The following is a 26,073-nucleotide window of genomic DNA, read 5'->3' on the forward strand; positions in this document are numbered from 1 at the left end:
CGTTACAACATATGGCCGCAACGTGTATCACAAGTAAAGCTTTTCTACCCTGCAAAGGGTGAATGGGTTTCTTGAAGCAATGTGTGGCCACTTAATTTGAAACATATTCTTCTTTAAGAAGACTTTTTCTTTTTATCCTCCCATCTGCTTTTGCGATTCAATGAAAGAGGTGAACACATACATATTTTATTTGATTTATATTTTATCAGGAAAGAATAAAACTTTGATTTAAGTACAGGGTATAGTTAAATCGGTGTCTCAACTTACAATACTTTTTATTTTCCGCCTATGTACTCATACATAGAGTGGGTATATGTGGGTGCATAAGTAGTAATGTTATATTTACACAACACTACAAAATTTTATTCGCAAGCTCCCTTCTTCTACAAACATTTGTATTTGTGCCAAAGAAACTTTCAAGAACACAAGTTTAATCAGGAAATTCCCATCGATTCTTCTTAAAATGTTTATAGATATTTTTGATATTGTCATGCGTAATTAATTTCCTTCAATCCCACACTAGTTTAGTGGTTAGTCTTCGATACGCGCATATGCAAGTGTTGACTTGTTGTGTAGTGTTTTGTAGTAGAAATACATGAGTACATTAAGCTTTAAGCTCTTGTGTTGTTCGGTCGCCTTTTTTATTTATATTTTTTTTTATTTCAATTTAATAATTAATAACAATTCGTTGTGTGTGAAGTATTTCTAAAGTAGGACTAATTTTGAATTTGCTATTTAAGATGAAGATTGGTTTCTGCGCTCTTTTCCTGTGACGGTGTAAGTTCTTTGTTGTCAGTGTATTGCGTATGTATTTATATGTACCCAACAATTTGGGGCTCGCAGAAATTATCGCGAAATCAAGTGCTCCAGCTAAAGTATATTCAAACTTCTAAAATTTCCGGGACGAGGCTTGCGTCTCCAGGCTTCCTGAGAGTTATGTGCCTTTGTTTGGATGTGGATATGGCTTTGTTAATGTTGGTATAAACAAAATGTATAAATACCACATACATATGTTTGTATGTATGTGTGTGGGTGCATATCAAAGCTTTTTTTTAATAATTCTACCTTTGGCGCTCTAAGCTTTCGCTTTCAACAACAAAACTAATACATAAATGTGCAGTCTGACTGCTCGTGTGAGTGTATATATGTGTGTGTGTGTATACATTTTGTAATCGTGGTGCAACTGCTATTGTTCCAATTGAAATTTCAAAACAAAAAAAAGATACTTACTTGATATGTACATATGTATGTATGTATGTGTGGTCTTGTTAGTGATTCTGGAATGAGATTAATTCAGATGCATATATAAACACTGGGTTAGGATTAAATATTTATTGAAGTAATGCTTTAATAATAAACGTCCAGATTCGTGACAGTGTTAAAACAAGTCGCAAGATTCAAATAGATTTCTACCAGTTTGGTACAAATCCATTTTACATACATACATACATATGTTACACATAATTATGAAAATGATAATATTTTATATTCCAAGAACCATTAATGAAATTGTTGAATTAATATATGTATATGTATGTATTTATGTATGTACAAACCTGTACACATAGTTAAATCTGAAATTATAACAGAGCACTTAACATTTCTCATATTTGTTACATAAGTTTCAAAGTCTCTTTGCAAACGATAATCTATCGACTTCCGCCATTGTTAATCTATTAAAAATTCTTTCCCAAGAGTCGTTTGTTTTGTACGGAATTTTCTAATCAGCTACGCACACGCATTTGGGACACTTGTGGAGGTCTGCAGCAATTTAGAAGTTTTTAGCGGTTTCTTAAAATTTCTGGAGCTACAACAACGAGACAAAGCAGCTATCCACTTTTAATTAGAAAGCCAAAAAAAACGTATATTTTCGTACTATCCCGGTACTATCTTTTTAATTATAGAACGTTAGTGAAGTCATAATCTAGCTTAGTTTCATATTTTTTCTAAATTTAAGATAAGATCAAAAGCCATTAGGTGGGTTAATAAACACCTGCAAAACATAATTTCTTGCTTGCCCATAATCAATCATTTTATAAGCAGTATGTACATACATATGTATATCTGGCTTTTTTTAAAAAAATGTCTAATTCTTCTGCTAGATTAAATACAACTAACGTTTAGCAGGGGTTTCGTACCAAGTTTGTTCTACACGTTTATGTACGTAAATACATCTTGATGTACCGGACTTGCCGGCTACGACTCCGCTTAAAACGTTCGTCCGGTTATAGCGACTAAAGTTCGATGAGTGATTGGTTGGTCCCAATACAAACTTATATGAAAGGGCCTCCGGCCCCTTGAGTGTCGTTATAACTGGATTCTACTGAACATATGTATGTATGTATGTATATTGACATTTCTCAATTTCAATCAATTCTCCGTATCCGTTAGATAATTATGTATTTTCCATAATAACAAGATCAGGACAAATCATGAATCAATCTTATCTAGCAGATTGTAAAATAGGATTATAACAGTTATTGTCAACACAGACGTAGACATACGTATCTATACCAAATAAGCAATTAATTATAATCCATACCTACTTTAATATAAACATAAGTATGTACAATGTACACACAAAGTATCAAATCGTTTGTCGTCTGGACTGATATTCGGAGTATCTTGATACTCACTTGATTCACTCTATACTATGTACATTTAATGTACGTAAATAAATATAATACATGGAAGTTCGAGTGGAAAGTTGACATCACACAATGTTTGTGAACTTTGCTCTGGTGGAGGGTATTATTCAGCAACCTTTGTTACCATTTAACTGCCACCAATGCCAATGAAGCCGGCACACTCACATTTGTATGTACTTTGTGTATCTACATACAAATAAAGGCCCGCACACACCTGGTCTTTAGAGATAAAAGTCAATTCGGTTTGTCTTCGTAAATTATGTTCATTTTCAATTAGATTTAGAAGCGCGTTTACGGCCGTTTGAACATACAAACGCAGATGTACTTACATTTTTAGAGAATCCTTATTGTATTATAATTACAAAATTACTTTTAATAAAGAGCATATAAAAATATAAGAACTTAAAATCTAATCCAACCCTATCCGTAATCACATTACCTTGTAGATTAGCGAAACTCTTATCGCGTGGACTGATTACTCAATATTATTAGGGCGTGAGAGTGTGTGGATTTCAGAATATTTCGCACTTTTGAATGTATTTGGATTAACTAAGGAACTGAACCCTTGCCCTCACTACAGATAAAACACTTTAACAAATTGATGTTGATATGGTAAAAAACAAAAAATGCACCCCACTTAAGAGTTAAATTTTCGACGTATCGCTTACAATGGCCGAGATTATTGCGATTGTGAATTATTGGAGCCGACGTTATCAAAAATTTTGGCTGCGCGTTAGAATAGCGAACGTGTTTTCGATTTTTAGTCGAGTGCGTTAGTTTTTAAACAAGCAACTTGGATTGGACGTAGATTAGTTCTGCCTCAAACCGCGACGAACACGAATGAAGCATTGAACTGTAACGGCAATCCTTGAATTTTAAATTGTTCATTTTAAAAATGACCTCTTTGTGATATATGTATGTACATATGTATCTACAAATGTATTTAGACGCGTAACGTGGCCACGAGGCATATTTGTACCTAAACATTTAAACGAGTTCGTCGGTCGGTTCCGATTTCACAAGTAAATATTATCGTCCGGAAGTGATTAAATTGATCAGTGGTCGATCAGATATACATACATACATACACACATACATATGTAGGTATTGTTCATCATTATTAAAAACCAAAGTACAAAATTACTTCTCTTAACAAATGAAACAGCTTCTGATGTTGTACAGAATAAACCAATGCAAAGAATTGTGGGACAAATGGATAAAATATCATCAAATAAGTTAAAAATCGGTTAAAAGATCCGACTAATATGTATATATAAATGAAGGTATTTGGGGCAACTCTCCAAATAACTTTTCAACCGTTTTTTTAAAGTCTGGTCTAAAAAATAAAATAAAATTGGTTACCAACGAAATTGAAATCGTTATGTATTGAATACATTCTATCTGTGACTTGTACACTCCCTAAAGTTCTGCATGTAGATAAATGGTGTCCAGACCCTATTACCGATTAGTGGTTTGCATTGCTCAGCTCAGCTCCGTTTATCCTTAACGTTTTAAGTTGAAATTTGAACTTTAATTAGTAAATGTCATGATTTCTTAGTAATAAATAGTAATTATCTGTGCATTTGGTTTTCTAGCATCAGCACTTTCCGAAACTGATTACTCGTATTTGTCTGAGCTCGAACCAAGACCTATGTTAAAATGACTGTCTTCTCAAAATACGTCGACCGCATTGCGGAGAAATGCGAGCAGAACGGGCTCTCCAAGCACGCCTTCAGCTATGCCTTAGTGACTAGTGCAATATTAGCACTAACTGTAAAAGTCACCATTCCATATATATCAAACAGTCCGTCCCAAAGTCAGAAGGGAAAATCCAAGAACAACAAGGGCGTTTTAACGCCTTCTGAGATCGATGGATCCGATGAAGACTTAAAACTGGCGGAGGCCGAGAAGCTGTTGGTCGAGCAACAATTGAAGAAGAAAAAAAGCAACAAACAAATGGTTGAGCCAGGACTTAATAAGGAGTTCATGAAGCAGCTGACAATGCTGGGCAAAATCATGATACCGCAGGCCATTTGCTATGAAACAGGATTGCTTACTGTGCACACATTTTGCCTGATATCTCGAACCTTTCTTAGCATTTATGTGGCCGCCTTGGAGGGTGCAATCGTGAAGTTCATTGTGCGAAAGGACGTGAAGCAATTTGCTCTTGTCCTACTAAAATGGTTTGGAATCGCAATACCAGCGACGTTTGTTAATTCAATGATACGCTTTCTAGAGAGTAAACTGGCCCTAGCTTTCCGGTAAGGATTCATTTTCTTTACACATTGTTAAGTTTATATCACTCAATACTTGCAGAACTCGCTTAGTGCGTCATTCGTATCGGCTTTATTTCAAGAACCAAAACTACTACAGGGTCTCAAATTTGGATGGACGCATTGAGAATGCGGATCACAGGTACGCTGGTTAAATGTTAAATATAAAATTAACTATGGTACATACATATATTAAGTATACAAACATTTTTCCTATAAAGGCTCACTGAAGACATATCGGTATTCGCAAGCTCCGTGGCTCATTTGTACAGCAGTTTGACTAAACCCTGTTTTGATCTAATGCTGATCGGCCTAGCATTAATGCGGTCGTCTAGAAAAATGAAAGCCAATATTCTTACAGGCAAGTTGGAAAGTTATATGGATTGCCCTGCTTACACGACATAATTTTCTTGTTTTTCCATAGGTCCAGCCCTATCCGTTAGCGTTATTGCGCTAACTGCACACATATTAAGGATTGTGTCACCTAAATTCGGTCAATTGGTGTCTGAGGAAGCCAATCGATATGGTTACCTTAGACATATTCATTCTCGTATAATCACAAATGCGGAAGAGATTGCTTTCTACGGCGGACATAAAGTAAGATATTCTAATGCAGATGTTAAACTCCCTAACATGTATTCATATCTACAGGTTGAGATGCAACAGTTGAGACAAGCCTATAATCGCCTGGTTAACCAAATGAATAACATATTCAGCCAAAAACTGTGGTTTGTCATGCTGGAGCAGTTTTTCATGAAGTATGTGTGGTCCGGTACGGGTATGATTATGGTTTCACTGCCCATATTAACTGGAGCTGCTGGTGCCACTGAGTCTTCCAGTGTGATAACCGGAGCGAATGAGTCTAATGTGAGCGAGCGTACTCAGTACTTGACAACTGCGAGAAATCTGCTCATTTCGGCAGCGGACGCCATTGAGCGTTTAATGTCCTCCTATAAGGAGGTTGTAGCGCTGGCTGGATACACATACCGGGTTGCCGGAATGATGGACGTTTTCGAGGAGACCGCCCAAGGCATATATAGCAAAGTCACGGTAGCCGAGAACGACGACATGAATGGCATTATAGAGTTCCGCGACGGCAAGCCTATAGCCAAGGGCCGCATTATTTACACCGACGATCCTGGATATATGTCAATCAGTCTGAAAGCAGTACCAGTCGTGACTCCCAACTGTGATATCGTTGTGCCAAGCTTAACGCTGTGTATTGAGCCCGGGGTTCACCTGTTAATAACAGGTCCAAATGGATGTGGCAAATCCAGCCTGTTTCGCATTTTAAGTGGTCTTTGGCCGATATATGCGGGCGAGCTGCATATACCGCGGCCAGTGGAGGACAAACCCTGCATGTTTTACATACCACAACGGTAAATTTACAAGTTTCCCCATTGCGAGTCCGGACATTATGCTAATTTTTTTAACATTATAGACCATATATGTCCATAGGAAGCCTGTGCGACCAGATTATCTACCCAGATACGAGGGAAGACATGAAACGAAAGGACATCGATGAGAATCAGTTGAGAGACATCTTGAAAATGGTCAGCCTGGAGCATATTGCTCAACGGTAAGCCTGAGAAGGTCCTCATTTTAATATTTGGCTAACATTTTCTTTTACATTTACTACATTTAGAGACAGCTTTGATGTTGTTCGCGACTGGAAGGATATACTTTCTGGAGGTGAAAAACAAAGGATGGCCGTTGCACGTTTGTTCTACCATAAGTACGCATCGCCTGAGTATTTTACTTCACCACTCTTTATGCTAAAAAACGTTTTTGTTATAGGCCGAAATATGCCCTTCTTGATGAATGCACCAGCGCCGTGTCTATAGACGTGGAGAGTTCGATCTATGAATCAGCCAAAAGTATGGGCATTACGCTTTTGACAATAACTCATCGACCCACTTTATGGTAAGAATATATATTTTGCCGGAACATAACTGTACGAGATTAAAACAAATTCTTCTCACTAGGAAATATCATACGCACATACTGGAATTTGACGGGATGGGAAGCTGGAGATTTAGGAAAATGGACGCCAATGAGCAACAAAAAGAACAGTTCCTTCAATAACAGCCGTTTGGAGTATTATAGCTGTGTATATGTTAGACAAGTTTTTTAATGATTGAGGACCGGAGTTAAACAAAGTTGAGACAAGAGTTTAATCTAAAAATATACGTGTATATAAATAAGTTTATTTATTTTTTGTTATCTGGATATTGAAATCACAGAATGCTGCGAGTAACAAGTTTTTTAATGCATTTATTCAAAGGACTGTTTTAGCACATCTAAGAAGAGCTCCTTATTAAAAAAAAAAAATATTTTTTGTACACGAATATTAGTCTTGAAAGTTTTGAGAGCATTTACAATGTTTTTGTATACCCTTGAGGAGGGTATTATAAAATTGGTCAGATGTTTGTAACGCTTAAAAGTAGACCCCATAAAGTATATATACTCTTGATCAGCATAAGTAGCTGAATCGATAGCCATGTCCGCCTGTCCGTCTGTGCAAATCAACTTCACGCCGCTATCTTAAGAGCTATCGGAATAAACCTTGATATTTGAGCTACTTATATCCCGATGCAGATAAAGTATGCAAATTATCAGGATCGGACCACTATATCATAAAGTTATAGAATAAACATCGATGAAGAAATGAAATGAATCTCTATGAAATTCACTATTGTGATAGTTTTGGATATAGAACATCAGATCCCGAAATTTCAATCAGATCGGATAAATAGAACACAAGTTACAGTCAAAATAAAACGATAGCGCTGCAGCCAGCCTACTGCTTGAAATCCACAGAGCAGCTGAGCAAACGTAGACGCACCGCTACATAAACTCTATGTGCATGCGTGCCAATCGCAGCTTGCAGCACGGAGAAGAAGAACAAAAAGAAATAGATACGATATTTGGAATGATTCGTCTGTGGAGTCACAGAAAAATAGTTCGGAATATGTACAAATATTATGGCCAAGGACTGCAAGGGTATATATGTAAACTTTGGCTGTACCGAAGTTAGCTTCTTTGATATTTTTTTAATGTTTTAGATTACACGATAAAATTTTTAAATCTTTTCAGCCAAAAAAAGAAAAGGAATAGGATGACAATGTGTTCAAGGAATAGTTTGAATCCGATCATAACTAAATTGCTTGTCGTGGTTTGAATAAAGGAAGTGAAGGTCTTTAATGTTTCAGTTACAAGCAGTGACAACATTTCCAAGTGACAAAATGGGTATAAAAATTTGGGTCAGAAGTGTGCAACGCATAGAAGGAAGCATCTATGACCATATAAAGTACATACAGTAGAATCCGGTCCGATAATATAACGACGTTGCAAAAAAAAAAAAAAATCCAAATAAAAAACTAAATTAAATGAAGCAAGTAAGTCGACTCGTCGACTTGGGTATACCATACATCAGGTGAAACAAATATTTCAAATTTCGAAAACCAAATGTACATACAATGTCTATTAAATTGTTTTTACATGTTTCATAGTATGTGCTATCTCGCTCACTCTACGAACACACGAGCACTCTAGCGCCGCTACTAGCCAACGGCCAATTCTGGCCTTGTGGACCGCGTAGTAAAATACGTTCATACGAATATTTTGCATGTTTCTAGTCCGATTTCAATAAAATTTGGTAGTTTTGTAGAAATAGATAAGATTAATTAGTCTGCCGAATTTGAATGCGATAGTCAAAAAACTACAGGAGAAAATCGGTTTTTTCTTAATTATGGAGGCGGAAGTGGGCGTGGCAAAATATGAAAATATATATACTCTGCGCGCATACTAAGCCAGTATACATACTAAATTTGGTGACTTTAGCTTTGTTCGTTTTTGAAAAAATCAGTTTTGTTTTTTTGCGGGGGGCGAAAGTGGGCGTGGCAAAATTTTAAAATAGCTGGTTTCTGCGCATCTATTAAACTAGTCAGAATACCAAATTTGATGTCTCTAGCTATTATACTTTTTAAGAAAAACAGTTTTATGTGATTCCTGGGGGCGTAAAGGGGCGTGGCAAAAAGTTTGAACAATAAATTTCTGCGCGCTAACTAAACGGGTATACAAACTAAATTTGATGTCTCTAGCTGTTATACTTTTTAAGAAAAATTGTTTTATGTGATTCCAATTAACTCTATAAATATATGTACATAATACACGAGTATACATACCAAATTTGGTGGCTCTAGCTCTTATAGTCTCCGAGATCTGCGTGTTCATACGGACGGACGGACGGACAGACGGACATGGCTAGATCGACTCAGCTGTTCATCCTGATCAAGAATATATATACTTTATAGGGTCGGAGAAGCTTCCTTCTGCCTGTTACATACATTTTGGCGACTTTAATATACCATTTCACCCTATGGGTGTATGGTATAAAAAATGTAAGCATCAAAAGGCGTTACTAAGATGTGTGTGTGTATTTGTCAGTGATCTTTTGTGCCAAGGACCTGCACAGAGGATTTTACGCTATCACCACTCTTATTTTTAGCTGTCGCCTTAGCAACGCAGTAGTATCCCCAGCAATGCTCCTGAAAAAGGAGAGCCGATCTACAAAGCGAATCTTCACAAGTACAAAATTTATAATATTTTTGTTTTGATTTAAAATATAATTTGTGTTATTCGAAAATTTATTACGAATATCGCAACCATAACAAAAACGAAAAAAAAATTATTTTAGCTGATTCTATAGCATAGTACGTCTCCCGGATGTAACGACGAAAGTCGTCGGTACCTTAATTCTCCTCCATGATCAACATTCATTTACATTAAGAGTGCTGGCTGTGGGCTGCAGCCGTCCCTTGTAGCGCAATATTAAAAAGAATGTGTATAAACAAATTGATTAAGATAAGCGAGATAGTGATTGCAGCCCCATACCTGAAGCGACACAAGGAATCGACAATTAGCGAAAGTACTCGATTGCAGCATTATCGATATAGAATCGATTGTTTTTACAATTCTTGTATCCGTAAACAAAAAGAAAAAAAGAAAATTGAATATTTTATTATTAGCGTGCAGCAGAATGACCGGAAAACAAAATATTTAAGGAATCCTTTATAACAAAATCCGTTTTGCAAGGAGTTGGGTTGATGATTCAGACAAACCGCTTGCATGTGTGTCATGCTGACCTGACCTGGACTTGGATTTGGACCTCATTTCAAAACAACTTCCAAATTTAAAATGGATACCTTTGATGTGTCCGACAGGAGCAGGTGAGTCAATTCAACGACGGTACGTCTTTACTTGCTGGACGCCTAAACCAAAAAAGTCTCGAGTACATATTTACATCCATACATACATACATATGTATGTATGTACACACATGCATACCTACAGGTACTAGTATGTACATATGCCAATTTAAAACTGACCCAATGTATGCATAATTCCCTGTGCAACAATTCTGTGTGTCAACAAGCATACATCATCAAGCAACATCTAAATACTTGCCTTCAAACGTAAGCCGTTAGTTCCTCTTACCTATCCTACGGAGTATCCAGTAGAGTGGCCAACGCCTGACATGCGTTCATAACTTACATGTAAAGAACTTAGAGATAATTTTATATAATGTCTTAGCACTTGATTTCGTCTGTTTAAGATGTATCGGTTGTCATATAGATCAAAGATCATTAACAATAGTCTAATATCTATTTTTTAGCTGGTACTTTGGTTCCATGTCCCGCCAAGATGCCACTGAAGTGTTAATGAACGAACGCGAGCGTGGTGTTTTCTTGGTCCGTGATAGCAACTCAATAGTTGGAGACTATGTTCTGTGTGTTAGGTGAGTATACTGATAATTTTAAAATCCCCAGCACATCTAATACATCTTTATATTCAGGGAAGATACCAAGGTCAGCAATTATATCATTAACAAAGTGCAGCAGCAGGACCAAATTGTTTACCGTATTGGGGATCAATCTTTTGAGAATCTACCGCGACTATTGACGTTTTATACACTGCATTATTTGGATACCACTCCGCTAAGACGGCCTGCGCAGAAGAAGGTGGAAAAAGTGATAGGAAAATTTGATTTCGTTGGAAGCGTAAGCACCTAATGTTTTCCATTTGTCAGTAGAAACTGTTTCTATTAAAGTTTCTATTTGCAGGATCAGGACGACTTGCCCTTTCAAAGGGGCGAGGTTCTTACTGTAATCCGAAAAGACGAAGATCAGTGGTGGACAGCCCGTAATTCTTCAGGCCAAGTTGGACAAATACCGGTCCCCTATGTACAAAGGGTATGTTTAAAACAATTTTTAAATGCCTGCGTACATTACAAGAGTCGTTTTCATTGTCTGAACTGAATATTATTCAATTTATTATGTACCGTCTCATAACATTGTTATTTCATGTTTTAAAATTTCAAATGCCTTAGCACAGCGGCCAGAAAATATGTATATAAAGCTTAGGTCTGCCGTGTTAGGTACAGCGGCTTCGGCTATATCAGGTCCAGGCTAATATCGAAGAAACACGATACATTTATTTATATGAAATTACCTCAATACCAGGAAAAAAGTGTGTTCACTATTATTTGGTATGGCAAGTCTTATTAATGATTGTTCAAATTTGATCGCTCGTGGTATTTATTGCATTTTTCCAGAACAGTCTGGAGCTATGAAATACCATACTTACGAAATTTTTTATTCGTTTTTCATGAAAACCAAATGATTTTCAATGGGCTCAGGTTTGGGCTTAATTTTTATACCCTTGCAGAGGGTATTATAAAATTGGTCAGATGTTTGTAACGCACAGAAGGAGACGTTTCCGACCCCATAAAGTATATATATTCTTGATCAGCATGAGAAGCTAAGTCGATATAGCCATGTCCGCCTGTCCGTCGGTGCGTACGCGTTTTACTCAGCCATCTTAAGAGCTATCGGGATGAAATTTTTTTTGGGAGCTTTTTTTTTACCCGGGTGAGATAAAGTATGAAAATCTTTGGGATCGGACTACTATATCATATAACTCTGGAACAAAAATTTTTGCAAAAATTGGAGTATCCCCATGAAATTTACCAATATAATAGAATTTGATATAAAATCTCAGATCCCAAAATTTGACCCTGATCGGATAAATAGAACACAAGTTACAGTCTATATAAATCGGTTCAATCGCTGCCGGCAGCTCTGCTTGCTGCCTACTACGTCATCATCAAATCAACAGAGCACATGCATACACACACAGACGCAACGCTACATAAACTGTATGTGTATGCGTGCGTTGCTTTGCTTAGGGAATGAGGGAAGAAGAAGAACAAATTGTACATAGTATGAAGAGTAAAATTGTTTTGTTTGTATATTAATGAATTGAGTTGCAGAAAACAAATTTTGAACATGTGAAATTATTATTGTCAAGGACTGCAAGGGTATATAAACTTCGGCATAGCCGAATTTAACTTCTTTGATATTTTTTATTTAAAACCTTGTTACAAACATCTGACCAAATTTATAATACCCTTTGCAAGGGTATAAATATGTCTATGGTAGATAGTACAATACACAGCATATGAAATGATAGAGCGTGATGATTAGTTCAATAGGAAAGAAGATACTAAGGCGCCTGACCAAAAAGCTGACTGCTATACAGATTTGTTTTGTAATTAAAAGATATTTGAAGAATGTTTTTAAAAAACTTAGTAAGTCGTCTCGCCGACTTTGGTATATCATGTGAAGCAAATTTATAAAATTTCGAAGGGCAAATGCAGTTTATTAATTTATTTACATGTATCAAATGCTATCTCGCTCGCTTAGCCTACGGCCAACACCAACCTTTTGGACCGCCTATAAGTATACTTTGCGTGTTTCTAGTCCGATTTTAATGAAATTTTGTAGATCGGTAGATATGAATAAGACGTACTAGTGTGCCGAATTTGATTTAAATTTGGTCAGAAGTATGCAACGCATAGAAGGAAGCATCTCCGACCATACAAAGTATATATATTCTTGATCAGTACGACGAGACGAGTTCAAATAGCAATGTCTGTCCTTCCGTCTGGATCAACGCAAACTCCTCCTAGACCGTAAAAGCTACAGAGCTGAAATTTCGTAGGCTTGTATATACTGCAGGGGTTGTATATCTCGGATTCTGCCGGATCAGACCACTATATCATATAGCTCCCATACAAACGCCAAAGTCATATTAGAGAGTTTATTACGCCTACAAACGACTGTGCCCAATTAAAAAAAATAACTTCGTTACTTTAAACGCGGATTTAGCCAAATCGGATGACTATAAATATATATAGCTCTAATACAAACGGCATTGTCACGAACAGTGTCCTTTCTCAACCAGATCTATATCATAGTGTTTGATTTCGGTCTCAAATAGGAAACTGTTGAGCAACATCAACATTCAATTGAGTAAATTGAATATTCATTGCGTTTAAATTGTTAATAATAAATAATTAAAGGCAGCTATAACATTGATTAAAATCTTTTTGTTTGATTACAGTATGAAGACACCATTGAAGAAGATGGCTTTGATAATGGAATTCTAGGAGGTAGCAGCTCCACTCTAACGCGCTGTAATTTATTGTCCAGCGGCAGCTCCGAACAGCCCATGGTACCTTCCAGCTCGACTACCAGTACTTTGAAAAGAACAGATTTAAATGTAAGTAATTCAGATAATCCTGTAAGAGTTTAAGTAAAATTTGTAATTCTTTGATTCCTTTATTAGCGTAAATTGCCGGCTTATGCTCGGGTAAAACAGTCAAGGGTCCCAAATGCCTACGACAAGACTGCATTGAAACTGGAAATTGGTGACATTATTAAAGTCACTAAAACTAACATCAATGGACAATGGGAGGGCGAGCTGAAAGGACGCAAAGGTCACTTTCCATTTACCCATGTTGAGTTTGTCGATGATTGTGATTTAGGCAATAACTGTTCAGACATTCGGATAAATACGGCCTCCAGCAACGATTGGGTGGAACAATAATACGCATGTCATTTCTCTGGGTAATTTGTATTTAACATTAAGTTCAAATGTATCAAAAACTTGCTAGTAGGTGGTGCATACCAATTGTTAATATATTAAACATATTGATTAATCTATCCAATATATTCGACTAAAATTATAGATAACAAAAATTGGTTTACTTCGATTTGCTGGTGTGAAAAGTTTAAATTTCTATTGAAGTTATACCTTGTTGTCAAAAAACTGAATTAGCAGCTTCGTTTTTGTCAAACTTGCAATCTAACAATAGAAAAAGAAACCCCCTTTTTTGGACGTTCGTCCGTCTGGATCAACGCGAACTCCTAGACATTTAAGACTACAAACAGATATACCATAGGAACGATCGATCAAAAACAGTAAATTTGATCAACAAAGCAAATGCCGAAAATTAATATTTCTCAGTTTAATAATGAATTTTCTTAGATGTCTTGCACCTTTACTGTACTAACTATGCCCTGAATGAACCTTTTATATATGTGTATTCTTTATGAGCATGAGGAGCTGATTCGATATAGTCACTTCTTTCCGTTCACCGGTCCGTATGCATTTAACGCCTCCTATTTATTCGGGTCGTGCTACAGGACAAATTGGTAAAGGAGTTGGAGAATCATTGTGAAGTTTAGTAATGAGACAGTTTTATAAATAGTTGGAGTTGGAGAATCATTGTAAAGTTTAGTAATGAGACAGTTTTATAAATAGAGCACAAGTTATAGTCAATATAAATGAGCTCTGTTTCACTGCTGCCAACAGCTCTACGTTACACACACACACATTCTGCTATCAGAAGGTTTCCGTAAGAGATATTTATAACTTGCTCTGTGAAACAGTGAACTAGTTCGAGGAAAGGATTTAAAATTGTCAATAACGGCTGCGATCTATAGATCTATAGATAGGCCTCGTTATCACAAGTAACTCAAAGCCATTCTGACAAAATATCTCTGCCCATATGTCGTCTATGAACTAATTTGTGGAAAGGCGCAATCAAGGCCATCCAGTCAAAATCCTGTCTTAGCTAAGATCAGGCATATTGCGGGTAGCCACAAACTATCGGCACAGATTGTCCAATACCCCGAACAATTGGAATGCCCCATACCAGGCTTACGTAGGGCCTCCTAGCGGGGATGTAGTAGAACTCTATACCATACTAACAATAAATAGATTACCATACTATACCATACTAGTAGATAGTGAACAATTCAGAGGTTTTACTAAAATAAGCGGCAATAATTACAAGGAACTTATTTTACTAAAGGCACTAAGAAGAAGTAGCTTGAAGAACTCTGATGTGTGAAATTTGACGAATGTGAAGTTTTCTTTTACCTCGGTGAAATCTTGAAACGTAACCGTCTCATCCTAGGTCTTGTTTAGCATGGATTTTGGTGTTTTCCTTTTTGTACTTACTTACTTTGTTTTAAGCGATCTTATGTCTTGGTGAAAACCTTCTCTCTTCCATGCATACGGAAAGGAACACTCCTCGGTAATAAAAATACATTTACACAATTGATTTTTTTTCTTGAATAGGCTTTTAAGGTATTCATCCATCACATATTTTAAATTAAGAATACAAAACTCAACAAAACATTTTGTGACCAATCTTTGCGAAAAGAACCAATAAGAATTTTTGTTCGTCGACTCTAATATTAATAAGACACACAGGAAGGTCCTTTAGAAAGTGTATTGCGATACAAAGAGAAACAATTTGGCTACGCTTTTTCCACGGGGCATTGCGTTTGTCGTGAAAACCGTCATGCTCAACTCAAGCTCAATGTCCTGCGGACCGTCCAAAGCCCTTTTCAGCAGGAGATTCATTTGGTTATTGCTCTTCAAAATACTGCAAGTGAACAAGGGTAAAAATCAAAAGTGATTTCATTGGGAGAAAGACAATCAACAGGTGGCATTGTTGACACTTACTCGAAATGACCTTCGGTTGCCCTTTCAATGTTGGGGGCGCCTTGAATTCGTATGATCTTTAGGTCGAATTCAATGTTGTTGTACCATTTTGGCCCACGAAGAGTGAATATAGTGCGCCCATCTGGAGGAACCATCAGTTTGGATACAAATGTGATAAAATTATAGGTGTACGCAGAAGGCTTTGTGTAGCAGTCTTCTCCTTCACAGTATGTGGCCTTCTGCCTGCACCTGCTGTGGATATGGATTAGCAAGAAATTGCGTAAGTGCTGGGCTTAAAGTTGAATAGTTAACGCTAATCTTACTTCTTCTGTTCGGGATCATTCATATATCCATAGGGGCAGTTGATGGTTGTGCATTTGAAGCTCCCTCGTATATTTGTACATATATCATTCTTGAAGCATAAAATATGAAGATTACATTCATAGTATCCCGTATTAGTTGTATATAGGTATGTGCTAAATGACCTACCCGACCGGTGCACACGTGATTTTCGGTGCTGCCCTCACATTCATCAATGTCGCGGCAAGTTTTTTCGTCTGCCGACAAGGTGTATCCACGTGGACACGAACACTGATAAGATCCAGCAGTGTTCACACAAGACCTGCAAAAGTACCGAGTGAAAAGATTAGCATTGACTACTTCGATCCTTTAAATCTTCGATGTACCCCATGCATAGCTTGTAGTCCTTGTGCACTTCGCATTCGTCTATGTCGTTGCACGTGCGGTTATCGTGTCCCAGCTGATATCCCATGTGGCACGAGCACCGATAGCCACCCCAAAAGTTGACACACTTCTGTTGACAAAGGCCAGAAATTGCTTCGCACTCATCAACATCGAAGCATTGGTAGGTAGAGTCCCCAAGAGCCTGACTATTGTCAGTCTTCTTCTCGAACCCAGATTTACATTCGCAGTAATATGAACCTGTGAGTTGCAAATATTATTTAGGCTTTCTTGTCAGGTCTCCAATCGTAAGTCACCTATAGTATTAAAGCAGTTTGCATTGGACGGACATACACGCTGGGCGGACAGACATTCGTTGATGTCGACACAGGTATCAACACCGTTGGATAGACGGGACATCTGATGACCCGTATGACAAGCGCAGATATAGCCTCCATTGCGATTAAGGCATTTTTGCGTGGCGCCACAGTTGTGCTCTCCCGTCTCGCACTCGTCAATGTCTATATTTCATTAAGAATTGTTTAAATTGCGTTAGTCTGATATGCGAATATCACTCACCAATACAGGACGTTCCGTCGGGGGTTGATTTGTAGCCCCCAGAGCACTGCAGTAGGCTCTCGCATCTATAGTGGCCATTGGTATTTATGCAACGTTCGTGGCTGCCACATGGTTTTTCTTCATAGCACTCATTGATATCTACGAAAATCCAACACGCTAGCGGAGTATCGAAAATTCAACGATCCCATTTCATATTTACCAACACAAGCCCCAAGGTGGTTTCGGTTGAACCCTGGTGCACATGGTAGTCGCTGACGAGAGGTCAGCCCTCCATATGGGTAGCGCGAATTAGGTGGCTTCTCAACAAGCGGCGGCCGGATTGTGGTGGATGTAGTTGTCGTCGTGGTTGTAGTGCTCGTTGTCGTTTTTCTGTGACATCGAAATGAGCCTTTGGTATTGTAGCAGTCGTAGCTCAATGGACAGTTATGGGTACCGAGGGCGCACTCATCGTCATCTCCATGGAAGAAAATCAATAAATGTAAGTGAGTAAGAAAATGAAGGACACTATCATACCGTCGCAGATTCCAGTTTCAGCGTTCAACGTGTAGCCCGTGCCACAGCTTTGGAGCCGCTATAAGGTAATTGATATGATTAGGAACACTAGTATCCGTTAAATTATTCGCAATGCTTACCGTGCAAATGTATGATCCGATCGTGTTATCACATCTCTGAGTTGGTAGACAGTTGTGATTGTTAATGGAGCACTCGTTAATATCTGGAAGGTGCGAATTGTTGAACGTTTTTGATCAATATTGGATTAGAAAATGGACATACCGACACATCGATCTTGGGTCACATCCAGACTGTAGCCGGCTTGGCAATGGCAGAAGAAGCTGCCCAACGTATTTCGACATTCCTTATGCAAATGTAAATGACAATTGTTGGTCGTGTTTTGCGCACACTCATCAATATCAACACAGCTCCCGTCGTCCTTTAGGTAGAAGCCACTACCACACTGGCTGCTGTCTAAAGTACTTGGGGATAGTTGTAAGCTTTTGATGCATTTGTACCCGCCAGGATAGTTGGTGCATTCCTGACCAGCATCACATGGTGACGGCGATTGCTCGCACTCGTTGTCATCTGCGAAGTGAGGAAACCAATAAAACGCTAAAGTAGAAAAACCAATTTCGCACCTTCACATTCTTCAGACTTTTCATCGAAGTGGTAACCGGAGGAGCATTCGTTCGTCTTCACATTGAGGCAGTGATATCCGCCAATAGTGTTGTGACAATATTGCGTTGTTTTGCACTCATGCAACTGCTCTTTACACTCGTCTATGTCAACGCATTTGCCCTGTATTTCATCCAGGCGATATCCGTTTGGACATAGATTCTTCTTCTCAGATATAGCCGAACATGTAACGTTATTTTCATCCAGTTGAAATCCTGGATGGCACTTGCATTCGTAGGCTTCAACCGTATTCTCACAGATTTGTGCGCAGAGATTCGGAATTTCACCACAAATGTCATTGTTATCGCCTGTGAGAACAATTGTTCCATCTCCTGTCTCTCCACTTTCAGTATCGGGAGTACTCTCTCCTGGGGTTTTCTTCTCGATTTCCAGATCCTCTTCAACTTCGTCGTCGTTGTCGGGGTTACTGGAGTCGTCATCAACAACAATGTTCTCATCGTGATGCCTGTGCTTGGACCCGGAGTAATTGGGAAAATAGCTCTCAGCGTCGTCACAACAGAGGCGATATGATTCAATAGCCGAAAGGAAGGAGAATAACGGGTCTCTGCAATTTTGTTGACTAGCCTTGACAGCCAATCCAACTTGGCAGGCTCGACAGCAGTCAGCATATGCTCCGGTCGTTGAGCTTGCATTAGCTGCCGTAAATTTATTACAACGAGTGCCCTCTATTGCAGCTAAGCGACCCAGTTCACAGTTTAAGTGATCAACCTCGCGGGAGCAGCATACCTCGAAAGTTGAGTGGCACAATCCGAGCCAGAGAGCAGGAATGCTATTGACCTCCGAGACGTTTGCACAGGAATTTGCGGTTCGCGCTTGCCGGAGACCACTGATGCAGCATCTCCGTATGTAGTCGGAAATTTTTTCTTCTAAAAATGAAAATTATTATCGCTGGAATGATTTTTTTCCCTGCTTCTCCTAACTATGTAGGTTTGAGAACGCTTAAAATCTATTTCTCAATTGTAGTCTTAATTGAATTCTCACCATCTGCCAGGGTTTCACCGGTTTTGTGAACGACGACGACAACGACGATCAATAATATAAAGTGAATTACGTTACACTGCGTTGACGATCGCATTTTGCGGGGAACGGAAATAAAACCCGGAGCGCAATATTCAGCCCACTACAAAAGCGTGCAGCGCAAGAACTATGAATGATTCTTTAGTGATCAGCCTTTCTACAATCATCCGCAGACACTGTCAAAAGATACAGATATCTCGTACATACTATGTACATACATACATATACATACATACAAATGCATCTGTATAAGCATGTATGTACATACATACATACATAGACTGCTAAGCAAAGCTGAAAGATAAAATTGTAGAACAAAAACAAAGAACAGTTAGGACTTGGGCTTGGCTGTACACCCTACAGAAAATCGGTTATGTTTTAGACGATCTAATGGTTTGAAATTTGGATATGTGTGTATCTGTAACACATATGTATGTATGTATGTATATGTTATCATAAACATTACATAAACATTTGTGATTATAAAAGCGTCACGCGCTAAACCTCTGAAGGTAAGCGAAGCGAAAGGTAAATGGGGTTCAAGGCTGAAGTCGATTCCTAAGATTTTAAAAAAAAAAACTAAAAGATAAATGCCACAGCAATGAGCTCTTGGCTAGCATGTAAGCAAACAAACAAGATAAACTACGTTGCTGTCTTGATAATTACCTATAATCTTTTATCAAAAAAGTACATAAACTATTTGACATACATTTGTATGCACAAGGAACATTTGTATATTTATTATGAAACAGACAGGGACATCCCGAACGAGATATGTGTACATAGATGTGATCCAAACGTTCAGATTCCCTATACTTGGGTACATTGAATTTCAGTGTAACTTGGCAAAAACTTCAGTGACGTACTTGCAATGTATAGAATTGTGTGGAAATTTAAGAAATTTCTAAACACAGTAGGCCGACCTCTAGGGAAGTGGTCCTATCCGACTAGTTGTATCACTTGATCTCCACTAGGCAATAAAGAGGTTAGATACCAAGTATTCCTCTAGTAGCTTTCCAATTGAGGGTGTCATGACTAGATCCACTTGGAAAACGTCTCCTTCTCTGCGGTACAAACGTCTGACCAAGGATATAAAACACATAAAGTTTCTATATATCTAAATATGTACGTACTTTCTCTAAATGAACATGAATGAATGAACATTTACACCCGAGTCGATCTAGCCAAGTCCTTCTGTCCGCCCGCAGAGACTATTTCACTTGGTTCATGACATGATGCAAACTCCGCCACAGGCTTCCGGTTTTTGTTAGAATCGCTTGGTGTGCGGTTAATTCTAGCCACCCCTCCGTAACTAAAATTGAGTTTATAATATAAAAGGCTATAGGGTAACATCACTAAATTCAATTTGTAGATTTGTCGGTGTAAGACTGTTTGCCATCCGGCATGTTTTGTTTGCTGCGTGATATGCCGGAATCGGATCGAACACGGATCAAGCTGGTCGTTACATATAATCTAATATTGTGTATATAATAAATAAATAAAAAATGTATAAAGCTGAACTTAACCCACCATAATACTGTCAATATGGGTAATGAAGAGTTCGGTTGAAAGTGGCGCATGTTTCCAAATTGTAATAGAGTCAGTAAAATAAAGGATTTCAGGTTTAAAAGCCTATTCACAAAAACGAACCCTTTTAAAGGATCAGCCTTATGAATACATTTTATTGGTTTATTCTCTAATAGCATTGACCCTCCTCTATGGAAACAATTGCTGATTTTGATGATCCGCTAATGAGCTTATTGTTTGGATCGCATATGGCTGGAAGGCCACCTTGTGGGGCGACTCCAGTTCTCAGAATCCGGAAATTAATATCGCTATAATCAAGCTGACTGTATAGGTAAATAGGAAGGCGATTGCTCATTATCCAAACACCTTGATCTTCCTCGTTGTCGACCTTTAAGTCATTTGGGAACTGAATCACAGTCGAAGAGTTTTGCGCATCGAGGAGTAATCCCAGGTTGGACCGTATGTAGGGCTTGGCAGTGTCCCAGCAACCGATGTTGTCCCGGTGAACTTGTGTGTAAAACATCACGCCATTACGCGCAATACCAGATGTTGAGGATTGCCCATTGAACCCACGATCGCCGATAGGGAAAAAATATTGGGCAACATCCTGAGTGCCATTCACCCATAAGGACTCGTTCAACAGAAGATCGGTGGATACCATGAATTCCTACAAATGTAACATTGTATATGTAATAGACACATACATATGTATAAAATATATATGAATGGAACTCCACCCACCTTAAAGCTAGCCATGGGGTGGAAGTACAGTACACGTTGTCTACTTATCGGATCAAATGACAAACTCATTCCAAAGACTCCATCTAGCCATTGAAAGTTCAGCCCGTAGACTTTGAAGTCGGACGCAACTGGGTTAGGTGAGAAGTTAAAATTGGTTACACGCCAGCTTCTGTCTTTCTTTAAGCTGTAGACCACAATGCCGAACCGCCAGACATCGGTGACAAGAGCGTGTGTGTCCTCGCAGCTGTCGCGCACATCTACCACGATGTTAGAGTGCAACGATTCCTCCTTGACCTGGGATGGAGGTAGCGTGTAGCTAACAATCATTTGGTCAGTAGTCAAATCAAAGGCAACTATTTTCGGGGGACATATTTGTCGAAGGCTGATGGTGGCATTTACAATGCCGGAGTCAATGAGCCAGAGGCGTTGGCATGAATCTATTGCAGTCCGGTACACGGAGATAAGCTTCGAGCAGTCTGGGTTGAAGGGATCTCCATGCGCCTCCCAATTGGGGTATGGATGCAAGTTCGGAGACGTCTCTATTGCTGGATACGGCACAGTGCTCAGACTGGCAGGAACACCATCACGCCAACGCGGTGTCGTTATAAAGAGGCGATTTCGATACATGTCAATGCCTAAGGGCAGGTTATTTTTCGGAACGAATTCGCTGCAAATTGAATGGGAATGAAACGAAATCAAATTGTGAGCAGCACGCACAACTATAGAAAGACAAGGCCAGTACCACCACATACATATATGCACACACATATATGTATGTATACATACACATGTATGATACAAAATGGCCAAGTTGAAGTCTTGTCGGACTTAAACTCGTTGGATGAGGAAAGCATTAACTTTTATTAAGTATTTTCAAAATATACCCATTCGATATTGCACGTTGCCTTCTGACGAAGGTTGGATACTCAAAGTCCAAGTATTTCCATTCATTTACCACCGTGAAGAGAGGCTGTTGTGGGTATCCTCGCTCGGATGGCAATCCTAGACGATGTGGAAAAGTTTCCTCAAAGTTTTTCTCAACCAATGTACCATCGGTTAAGCAAACCAAACTTATTCCAAGGCCAATGATCCAAAGAGTCGTAATGGTATTAGATAATGGATTCATTATTATTGGATTAATTGTTCAAGTGAACCGCCGAACCCGTTTACAGTCTGCGGATAAATGCAATCGACCAATCGATGGACACCACCTCCCAGTCTCAACAACCAAATCGCACTGAATGGTAGCTGAAACTAGTTAATCGTTGCAAACCAAAGCGATCGAATGTAGTTTTAATGAAAGGTGCCGAAATCAAATATGGCTCAGTTCAATAATGGCTTTATTCATAATTTGGTTTTTGCGCATATTGTAACCACACTTAACTTTTGATAATCATTCGTAAGACGAATGTGTGAGACATTTTTCCAAACATGTTTTATATTATGAAACAATCGGCTAGGAATCATTTCTATATGACAATAATACCTTTTGTGTTAGTGCGATTACCATAAGAAAATATCACCCATAACTTTGTTCGAACTTTGAAAAATTCGTGCCAGTGTAAATAAGTGAGTAGTCGACTTCTCTATACCATGCACCAAATAACGAAGGTTGAATTCAAATTTTCTACATGGTTCCAAACTGACAGACGGAGGAAATATTGATTTACATTTACAGTAATGATTACAATGGAATTTAGGATACAATAATACAATCTGAATACTATTTGAAACGTCAATGTCGCTGGTTGTTCAGTTGTGAATAGAATATTTTAATCTTGCGAACTATTCTCCTTTGCAGGGTGCAGGTCTGTTTATTAGCCATTTCGATACTTACGTGCCAAACAAGAAGAAAAAGCAAACAAACAAATTAAACGAACACAGGCACATCCCGGTGCAACAGGCGATACCCCAATTTCGTTATGGGCTGCAGCGAACAGATTGTAGAATTCTCACAAGATTCCCAATGGACGGCAACATCCGCGCACAATCTTGAAATACTGGACTAGCCTTAATGGATGAATCTTTACAACTATACTTAGAAACTACCTATACTAGGACTCTACTTGCAGTAAGTGACGAAAGCAACGTTTTCCCAAATTGAAATTTCCCATAGGGTGAAATGTGCATATTACAGTTGCCAAAGTGTATGTTACAGGCATACCCTATAAAGTATATATTGTCTTCATCAGGAACAATAGCGGAGTCATCTATCTAAACAAGTCCGCCCAACCGACCACCCGTTCGTCTGTATGAACACCTATAAGAGATAGATCCACCTAATTTGGTTTGTAGATTCTCATAGTATAGTATCTATACTTGATCAATAAGCGCGCAGATACCACGCCCCGTAAATAAAATTAAACTGATTTTCTCGAAAACTATCAAAGTTAAAGTCACCAAATTTGGTAAGTATGCGCTTCCTTAATTTAGGAAAAAACCATTGCCTTCTTAATTTTTTGACTATCCAAATCAAATTCATCGGACTCATTACAAATATGTACAATATGAATTACAAACATGGAATAAACTGCATTAAGAATACCTTCAAAGGAAGCAGTAGGGATCTATGGCTAAAAACATCAGACCATTACAGGTCAGTCAACCTAAGTCAAACCACAGCGAAAGACTCACAAATAAAAATAGAAAACCCCATCACACGGGTCGACTGCGTCAAATTCCAAAGACTCCGCCTCACCCATGAGTTTCTCTTTAAGAGACAACTTCCTCCACAGTGTGCCCAGAGCAACAGACATAACATAGTCCTCTTAGATTGTATCAAATACAATACAATAAGAAAGAAATACCTCTCCTCTAATCCCCTCGATTCCCTTAACAACTCCAACGTCCTTTCCATTAAACAATTCCTCCAAGAACCAAACCTAACCCATCTCATATAATCTTCTGGATCAAAGTTACCAAAATATCAATTTTCATTAATACATATTAAACAATGTACACACATATGTATATACATCTATAACCCATCTTGCGCATCCAACTTACGAGTGGCGCGCGACTGGTGGGCTTCGCTGACGATGTTGCCATAGTAGTGGTGGCTAAATATCTGGCACAAGCCGAGGAAATAACTGCGCGTTCCATGGGAATGGCTAAAGACTGGCTAGCTTCTGCAGGTCTCGAGCTTGCAGTACAAAAGACGGAAGCTGTGCTAATAAGTAGTCGTAAAACGGTTGAGGTTGCCAACATCATCGTGGACGCCACCACGATTACCTCTTCACGGGCCATCAGGTATCTCGGTATACACCTGGACACGCGCCTGTCCTTCAAGGAGCATCTGGAGCTTGTTGGAGCCAGGGCAGCTGAGTTGGGACGGTCACTTAGCCGCATCATGCTCAACAGCAGAGGCCCAAAACAGGGTAGGCGCCTGCTCCTGATGAATGTCATGAAGTCCACTATGCTCTATGGGGCACCAGCCTGGGCTAATGCCATGACGGTCAAGACATATAGGAGACGCCTAGAGACCACATACCGTCTTGCGGCGCTGAGGGTCTGTTGCGGCTTCCGCACAATATCAGACGATGCAGCTCTTGTTATAGCAGGTATGACGCCCATCGACCTGCTAGCACATGAAGCACTACGCATCTATGCCACCAAGATGGAGTCAGCGCCGAGTCCTGCTGAGCTAAAGGTTGTCAAGGCTGCGGCACGTCAGGAAAGCTGGGACGCTTGGCAACTTCGCTGGACGAACTCGATCAAGGGCAGGTGGACATTCAGGCTTATTCCCGATCTGAAAATGTGGCTGCAACGGAAGCATGGCGAGGTAACTTTCGAGCTGACACAGATACTCAGCGGTCATGGATGCTTTGGGGAATATCTCTTCAGATTTGGTCACCAGGCGAGTGCGGAATGCACTTGGTGCAGGAACGGTGAGTCGGAGAGTCCTGATCATGCTCTCTTCGCATGCACTATGTTTGCGACAGAAAGGCAGGCGGCCAACCTGCTGTGTGGTGAGCCATTATCTTCACAGAATCTGGTTCCACTGATGACGTTAAACCAACGAAATTGGACAGCTATTTGCACCTTTGCGAAACAGGTGATCAGCAAGCTTCGCGCGCGCGAAAGGCAGCGCAATACAGGCGGGGTCTGAGAAGCCCACATCCCCCCTCCCCCCACACACCCTGCGATGCAATACCCCCAGGCGGTCCCGCAGTCTCCTATATCTTCAATCTCCCACTTTCTTCTCCTTCTTTCGATTAAACCTATCTTTCTTGGTTGCCAACTGTTTTCTTTTTTGTTAACCTATTTGTAATTCCTTTTTTACCAAATAAACGAATTAAAAAAAAAAAAAAAACATCTATAACCCTGTAAATATATTTTTTACTAGTTAGCATAATTCTTTAGCTTAAGGCCTAGTAGCTATAGCTAAGAATTGTCCGTAATTTGCAATTTCGGTTCAATTCAGACTATAAATAAATAAATGTAAATATTTCCACTTTTATTGAAATCAGACTAGAAATATACAAAAAATACGTAATAACGTATTTTACTTTGGTTCCATAAGTACGGAGTTGGCCGTAGGGAGTGAGCGAGATAGG

The 26,073-nt window shown here is 39.0% G+C and overlaps 4 protein-coding genes and 1 long non-coding RNA gene across 5 annotated transcripts; 2 read left to right on the top strand and 3 right to left on the bottom strand.

Moving 5' to 3' along the window:
- Positions 1 to 618: 618 nt before the first annotated feature.
- Abcd1 (ATP binding cassette subfamily D) lies at positions 619 to 7,269 on the top strand. The gene is made up of 10 exons (XM_068297690.1): positions 619 to 777; positions 4,244 to 4,909; positions 4,965 to 5,063; positions 5,143 to 5,282; positions 5,346 to 5,518; positions 5,573 to 6,300; positions 6,363 to 6,500; positions 6,567 to 6,656; positions 6,719 to 6,844; positions 6,907 to 7,269. The coding sequence occupies exons 2-10, from the start codon at positions 4,308 to 4,310 to the stop codon at positions 7,004 to 7,006; spliced, it is 2,196 nt and encodes a 731-aa protein (XP_068153791.1). The 5' UTR covers positions 619 to 777; positions 4,244 to 4,307; the 3' UTR covers positions 7,007 to 7,269.
- Positions 7,270 to 9,552: 2,283 nt separating this feature from the next.
- On the bottom strand, positions 9,553 to 9,902 carry LOC137582350 (uncharacterized). Its single transcript, XR_011033280.1, has 2 exons — positions 9,818 to 9,902; positions 9,553 to 9,740 (listed from the first exon to the last, which is right to left on the bottom strand). It is a non-coding gene; the product is annotated as an uncharacterized lncRNA (long non-coding RNA).
- Positions 9,883 to 13,994, top strand: Crk (Crk proto-oncogene, adaptor protein). Its single transcript, XM_068296853.1, has 6 exons — positions 9,883 to 10,152; positions 10,599 to 10,721; positions 10,779 to 10,983; positions 11,047 to 11,175; positions 13,388 to 13,546; positions 13,613 to 13,994. Exons 1-6 carry the CDS (start codon positions 10,121 to 10,123, stop codon positions 13,871 to 13,873), a joined length of 909 nt encoding a protein of 302 aa, XP_068152954.1. The 5' UTR covers positions 9,883 to 10,120; the 3' UTR covers positions 13,874 to 13,994.
- Positions 13,995 to 15,551: 1,557 nt separating this feature from the next.
- LOC137582327 (fibulin-1) lies at positions 15,552 to 19,357 on the bottom strand. Its single transcript, XM_068296815.1, has 13 exons — positions 19,214 to 19,357; positions 18,175 to 19,098; positions 17,816 to 18,121; positions 17,674 to 17,756; positions 17,555 to 17,612; positions 17,241 to 17,495; positions 17,042 to 17,179; positions 16,780 to 16,983; positions 16,468 to 16,723; positions 16,271 to 16,403; positions 16,105 to 16,193; positions 15,803 to 16,033; positions 15,552 to 15,722 (listed from the first exon to the last, which is right to left on the bottom strand). Exons 1-13 carry the CDS (start codon positions 19,305 to 19,307, stop codon positions 15,557 to 15,559), a joined length of 2,937 nt encoding a protein of 978 aa, XP_068152916.1. The 5' UTR covers positions 19,308 to 19,357; the 3' UTR covers positions 15,552 to 15,556.
- A 1,588-nt stretch (positions 19,358 to 20,945) lies between these two features.
- yellow-h (L-dopachrome tautomerase yellow-h) lies at positions 20,946 to 23,046 on the bottom strand. The gene is made up of 3 exons (XM_068296995.1): positions 22,402 to 23,046; positions 21,518 to 22,184; positions 20,946 to 21,443 (listed from the first exon to the last, which is right to left on the bottom strand). Exons 1-3 carry the CDS (start codon positions 22,641 to 22,643, stop codon positions 20,946 to 20,948), a joined length of 1,407 nt encoding a protein of 468 aa, XP_068153096.1. The 5' UTR covers positions 22,644 to 23,046.
- Between the last annotated feature and the right edge of the window lie 3,027 nt (positions 23,047 to 26,073).

Source organism: Drosophila tropicalis, unplaced genomic scaffold, assembly GCF_018151085.1.
Source record: "Drosophila tropicalis isolate 14030-0801.00 unplaced genomic scaffold, ASM1815108v1 contig_859, whole genome shotgun sequence".
Taxonomy (NCBI): domain Eukaryota; kingdom Metazoa; phylum Arthropoda; class Insecta; order Diptera; family Drosophilidae; genus Drosophila; species Drosophila tropicalis.